The following is a 6,765-nucleotide window of genomic DNA, read 5'->3' on the forward strand; positions in this document are numbered from 1 at the left end:
GAGTAGCGGTAAACATCGTATAGCCAATGAGGGGTCTGGGGGGCGAAGCCCCCCAGAACTTCGGTTAATCACCCTATGGGGGGCCCATGACCAACGTTTTTGGGGGGGCTGACGAAGTGCTGTTACGGCCCTGATGACTAGAACAAGAGCCTTGTGTAATGTTAATGTTCTGCTTGAGCTCGACTCACAATAGCCAGAGCTTACTCCTTGAAAGTGTGCAAAATCGCACTTGAAGGGAACTCGTTGTCATTGCCAAGAACACAGGAAGACGTCTGCCGGTCGACATTAGTAGTAAGCCAATGCACCACGTCAAGGTTTCGACCAACGCATTGGTTTCCTGTTTTAGGTAGGGAACCTCAATGTGGATAGGCAGCATTTGCCACAGAGAGAAAAAACTACCATACTAAAAGAGCATATTGTTCATTTTTTTCAAGCCATCTCGCAAACTTTTGGAAAATTTGGAGGACTTTTTTTGCTTTTCATGCAATGCAAACTTTGCAAAATTGTGAGATATGATGTTGTTCAAGTGTCTCATTGCCTTGACCATGAAATCCTCAACCTCATTTAGGTCTGGGCCAGATTGAAGTGACACAGTATGAATTAATTTGTTATAGAATGGATCACAGTGAATTGCGTCAAGTACCCTGAAAAAATTGATCTTTTTCAGGGGTATTCCCATTTCTTTACTGTGGATAACATAAAAGCGGAGAACCATGCCATGAAACTGTTAAGACGGGCTCTTCAATCCACCGACTTTCTTCTGCATCACTTTAATGAGGTTTCCCGATGGCGCTGCAGATGTTAGGCATGTGGCAATTGCTTCGTTAGCTTGCTTAGAAATGGCTCCTAAAAGCACTCCACCAATATATTCAAGTATGTCTAAAAACATGTCAAAGTTTTTCCATGGAAAGGCAAAGTATCAAAGGCTATTTACTTACCAGATTCCTTGCTGTTGACTCCTCCAATCTCTGTGATTGAATCCTGTTCTTTACCGCACACGAGAGAATTAAACATCTTCAAAAGTAATGCTGAAGCTGGCAATTGCGGCAAACCCAGCAACTTGTTAGCTTGGTGACAGATATTTGAATAATGTTGATAAAATCCGTCAACACCAAGTTTGCAATATTCAGAATGGAGTTGTTTCACCAATGGAACAGCTTTGGTCACGTCTAGTTCCTCGAATGATGGGGCGCATTCAAAGTATTTTTTGCTATTTACACAAGCCCTCTTCAAAACAGCAAATACAGCATCCTCAGATATATCCCAAGTACTGGTGGGAACTTTATGATTTTTGTAATGTTTTTTCAGAGCTTTCACAGTCGGAAAGGATGCTTCGCATTCCTCACAAATCACACCTTTCCAGTTATCGAGTCCTTCGAAACATTCTTCAATTTCCATTTCAGTTAGTCCCTCCCAGTCATCCCAAAGTGATGCAGCTGAATCAGTCATGATACCGATTTCTATCCGTGTCGAAATATGATCTAAATCTGGCGAAAAATATAACAGAGGCTACAAGGTATTATTCACTAGTCATAACGACTCGCCACCGCTGCCTAAATGTTGAACTGTCTAACTAATTCCGACGCAACTTCAAGAAATACACGAAGAATCGCCTTGAACGCCATTGAAACAAGCACTGAGCTATTCTGTTTTGGGTGCATCCATCTGACCGTGACCATTCTGCCGGCTAACAATGGGAGAACAATCGAGTCGTCACTCCAGTCATACTCTATAATTGAACTATAGATAACTATCCTACGGAGGTTAGTGATCTATAATTGAACGCTGTAACTCAGGTGGCGCGTGGCTGTATGCTGTAGCTTGTTGCAGATTCTAGGGCTGGGCAAAATCGAGTACCTGTACCTGTGTGATTCGATTCTGAATCATGTATTATGCTTCGAGTCGAGTATATTAGTATCACTCATTATGACGTCACAACAAAATACAATCCGTCAGAGTTCAAATATGTACCTTTTAAGCTACCACAAAGAAGATAATGCCTGTCATCAATCACATTAAAGATACTTCGGTATTCCTTCGACCCTACCAATTTCATTGCACTTTGTGACAATGTTGTGGGAGGATCATGACTTAGGAAATGTTTTTCCAGTAACGGTCATAGCTTTGTACGATATGTTTCGTATTCTGCGATACGCGCAATCAAAGTTTCAATGCTTCCACAGTGGAAAATAGAATCGAAACCATCCCGTTGATAAAATAACTTCAGTAGCGCGTTTTGATCATACGTGCGGCTGAAGTCTTGCAAAACGTATCGACTGGATGTTATCGAGATCGTGCCTGCTGCTATTTCCAATGCACTGAACAAGATCAATAGGTGGAAAACTACTCTGACGGTAACCTAATAATATTGCTATTTGACGATATCAATGCAGAGGTAATCACCGTCGGTACCAGTCAATGACATTCAGTTTGTGGATTAGTCTGACGACTTTCGGCATACGATCCGCGTAAGCGCTGTCCTACAAAAGCCTAGAACGACGTTGGGTCGCACTAAAATGTTGGCGGATCATATCGTATTACCGACCTGGTGTAAAGTGACTACAACGTATAGTCGAAACAATACGGACACTAAGACAACAGTAACTCTCAAGACAAAGTACTTCCGTTGTTAGAAAGATCGGATGAATTAATATAGCAAATACCTTTTACATGACATTACATCTACTGCGCGAATCATGGTTCCTTTCAGTACTGCAGACTACTTTGGCTAATTCCGATCCTGCGCCATACGCTTTACACTGTCCACGTAAAGGTATATGTCATCCAGATATTATAAGTCTGATGCAAACACCTGGAGAACACATCGAACAACCAGCTTTTCCAGGTCTGTATTGTGGAACGAACTTCTATACGGTCATTCGCGAAGTCACCCAACATTCAGCACGGAAGCACGCATGCAAGATTGTACGAATCCATGTTTTAACGACGTAATTCATGTCGCCTTGGATGAACATTGCGATCTTATGATGTCGTTGCAATGATAAAATTGCTGGAGAATGAAAGTGATGGCGTGATAATATGTTGAAATACTGTATACATTAGGATTTACTAACTGCGCAGTGTATAATTATGGATTCGAGTATGTGTAGGTGTACAATATGTTTTATTTTGATTTATACACGGATAGGATGACTCATAGTCAAATGATCTATTGCAGGGGTCACCAACACGCGGCCCGCGGGCCGCATGCGGCCCGCGAGGTCATATTTTGCGGCCCGCGGCCTGATTTGGGGAAATTTTGGAAGAACGGTCAGTAAACCATTTCGAAATGCCAAAATTGATTTAAGTTTAAACATATTGTTGTTGTTGTTCAAAGTAAGCCATTCTACTGTGCCCAATATCACTATTCCTTCGGTTCGGCATGGTAATATCATTATATGGAGGAATAATTTGCTGATATGAATAGGCATATTGCCTTGGCGTGCAATGGACCACCACTGCCAAGACCGGTAGGCTTGATAAACGACTTCGGGCTCTCCAATAGACCATGCTTTACGAGGATATAGTTTTCCAGCAACTAGGCTCGTCGTACCGTGTCTATAACTAACCCGAATATCGATTCTCCAATCCTGTTGCGGCCAATCTGCGGCAGTAGAAGAAAAATTATGCGGTCGTCGACACTCAATTCAATTAAGGGTGGGTTTCAAAAAGTTGTCCTAATTTAGACCTGGCTTAAGGCCAGTGAATGACTTGCCCAAGACGCCAAGCGTCGGCGGTCTTAGATCGGTTTCAAATGTCAATTTGGCGCCGGGCTCGGCCAAGTCCGTTAGTTGCGAGTAATTACTGTCTACTTCGTCGCTGTAGCGAGTTTAACACGGAACCGAGGCCAGATTGTTATTGTTTTGAGTTGCTCGCTGATGTTGAGTATAGTATATAGCCATGGAAAGCTGAATGGGTTCAGTTTTCCATGGTATAGCGATGCAGTGAAGGAATATGGAATTGCTTGAGTTGTTGAAATTTAAGGACGGATGATCAGAACGGAACCACGAGGAAGTAACTGGCAGATGTTCAGCACGTTATCGCAAAGTATTCAAAGAAATCGTGCGGCTGTGATTCCGATTTTTGAAGACACAACTGCCCAGCATTTTGGCATATTTAATGATGAAGATTATGCTCTTGGAGATGCTGAATATCCACTGAGGACTGACTTACTTACTCACGCCACTATTATGCCCAAGAACTTTGACAAAAAAGTCACTATTGTTTTCATACGTATTGTTACCCTCTGGCAGAGCGCAGTGCTTTCTGTGTTGAAGAAAATATCTCGCGCATTGGCTATATTCAAGGAAGAACCTCAGAATATCGATATGACAATAGCCTGCCTCTTCCTTCACAATCACAGCAATGGAGACAAGGCAGATGGAGCTGAATTTGATGACATACTGCAACTGGAAGCGTTGAACGCACTCGCACGGTATCGACTCCTACAGAGAAATCTGCACGACAACGCATGATCTAGAGATTTTTTCTAGCTAGCATTCATGAGTATTCTTGTTTGCAATACATTTGATTACATTCAAAAACATACTTGTGCTTTATTTCTTGTGACACGTTAAATGAGGTAAAATGTGCATTATGGCTTTAATTAAGTTCAAGTTCACAAACTTGTGACACAAGATAGCGAAGTTATTGCAAGGGGCTTGGAAAACTGAAGCAGGCGAACATGAACAGCTGAACAAAATTGAATCAAATGTACAAAAGACATGTTGACTCTAGATTCGGCTAGCGTAAAATTAATGTTGTTCAGCATCTTCTATAATTATCAACGTTGAGACCATCCTCAACTTGTTTCATTCTCTTTTGCTTCATGACTGATTTTCAAATCTTCGCTACTTCATAGTTGACTTCGGGCTTGGACTTCTGTTAGCTATTGGTAGAAATATAACTGATGAATTTCAAATGAATTTTTAAATTTTTATACTGTTGCTATTCATACAAAACTCAATAGTCTATTGCAAACCATATGAATATTAATAGCAATAATAATGTGATGATAGAATAATTAATAGCAATAATAATGAGATAACAAACAGACAATTGATGACCTAGTAATGAATGCAAATTTACCTTGATTTGGTTGGAAATGTTGTTGCCAAAACAACTAGCAGATGCAGCTCCCAACTGCTACTCCATAAGTTGGCAGATCAGATGGGTCAGCATCTATCAAAAAACAACTTATCAAGCATGGTATAATTATGAATGGAAATGACATACTTACAGCCCAGTGTTGGTATCACCATGTGAGGAACTGGATAAAGCTCGAGCAAAGTGCTTTCAGAAAAACCTTAATATAAAAGAAACTGGATATTGGTATGCGCTTTCACACTCACATATACAGATAGATAGATAAATACCTATTTGATGGCTTGGCACATCACTGCTTGTTTGATTTTCTCTGTGTTCCAAAAGAATGGTGCTATCATTTGTTTCACAGCCTGCAGTTCACTCTGGTGCCACATTGCACAGCTATATAATAATTTTTACATAGACTGATTATGCTACTATGATAATACTATGACTGGGTAGCAAATCTGTGAAAATCAATGTTGAATTGACATATATCTCAAAAAATTTGGATTACTGTAGCATTAGCTTGTAGGCTACTGCACTTTGAAGAATATTGGCATATATCACTTCACATCAATGGCCCGTTTAAGCTGCATACATGCGCAAATGCGCAGTGCTGACACGGTTTATGCACACAGAAAATCTGAAGTCATGACCCTTTTTTAGTCGTTACGCACTGTTGTCCGAGGGTCTGCGTAGTGAGTTCTTGAGTGTATGCACAGTAGGGTGGAGTGAAAATGACTTTTTTTTTTCAAATCAAAAAAGGCCTTCCTCAATCCTGACAAATGACCTAAAACTTCAATTAAAAGTGACTTCAGGGTGTTGCCCCCATTTTCCAGCCGGCAACCCCCCAATTTCTGCGCGTGGGGGGGTAAAATGGCCCATCTCGGCAACCGCTAGTCGTAGAGTCATGATATATAGCTCAAAATCTGCGGAAGCATCATGTTTCTATCTGTCTTCTGAAGAAAGTTTTCTCTATTGTGAACACAAAATGAGTTATAGCTAAAAAACTATATATACGCACATTTTTGTTGAAATTCAGCATTTATTCTGACGAATTGTGATCTGTCATTAGTTTTTTTTTAAAGTAAAGTAACACACTGGCAATACCGAATATTGGGCCCATATTACAAATATATTCACAACACAGTCCTTTTAAAATCGATTCAAAACATCATAATGAAACACTCACATTTAACGACTTTTATTAAAAATGCATTCTTTTGTCAAGTTTTTTCATCAGTTTACGATACTTAATTTTTCGGCGAATGAGGCCATATCTCGTCTTTGAAATCTCGAAACTAGTGCTGATACTTCTGTTACGAGCTTTACATGTTGTTCCACTGTTTGATTGTGGCATGGATGAAACAAAATTAGAGGCTTCTCGCGGCATTCTTCTAACTCTGCATCAGTTAAGTGCTCAATCGTTGGGGGAAGTTGTTGATAAGGTTCAATATCAACCAATTCGTGGTATGCCTTGGCTTTGGGACACAGAATAAACGAATAGGACCCCAGTTCAATTGGTTGGAACTGCTATGACTTTCAATGTCCACAAGTGAATTTTATTCAGCGGCATGTTTTCGAAACGCAAGCACCTTGGTCACACTCTTATTTCGTATGTCTTCATTATCATCTACCAGCATTGCAATCATAATATTTTCGGGGTGTGCGGAATAA

General features: G+C 40.5%; 1 protein-coding gene and 1 long non-coding RNA gene across 2 annotated transcripts; both read right to left on the reverse strand.

Moving 5' to 3' along the window:
* Positions 1 to 630: 630 nt before the first annotated feature.
* On the reverse strand, positions 631 to 1,671 carry LOC145432767 (uncharacterized). Its single transcript, XM_080309589.1, has 2 exons — positions 939 to 1,671; positions 631 to 879 (listed from the first exon to the last, which is right to left on the reverse strand). The coding sequence occupies exons 1-2, from the start codon at positions 1,447 to 1,449 to the stop codon at positions 728 to 730; spliced, it is 663 nt and encodes a 220-aa protein (XP_080165715.1). The 5' UTR covers positions 1,450 to 1,671; the 3' UTR covers positions 631 to 727.
* Positions 1,672 to 4,253: 2,582 nt separating this feature from the next.
* LOC145432768 (uncharacterized) lies at positions 4,254 to 6,414 on the reverse strand. Its single transcript, XR_013912961.1, has 4 exons — positions 5,376 to 6,414; positions 5,240 to 5,305; positions 5,089 to 5,181; positions 4,254 to 4,888 (listed from the first exon to the last, which is right to left on the reverse strand). It is a non-coding gene; the product is annotated as an uncharacterized LOC145432768 (long non-coding RNA).
* Positions 6,415 to 6,765: the final 351 nt, after the last annotated feature.

The sequence above is a fragment of the Botryllus schlosseri genome, unplaced genomic scaffold, assembly GCF_051294905.1.
Source record: "Botryllus schlosseri isolate E-star unplaced genomic scaffold, Bs_hap1 Bs148a, whole genome shotgun sequence".
NCBI classification, from domain to species: domain Eukaryota; kingdom Metazoa; phylum Chordata; class Ascidiacea; order Stolidobranchia; family Styelidae; genus Botryllus; species Botryllus schlosseri.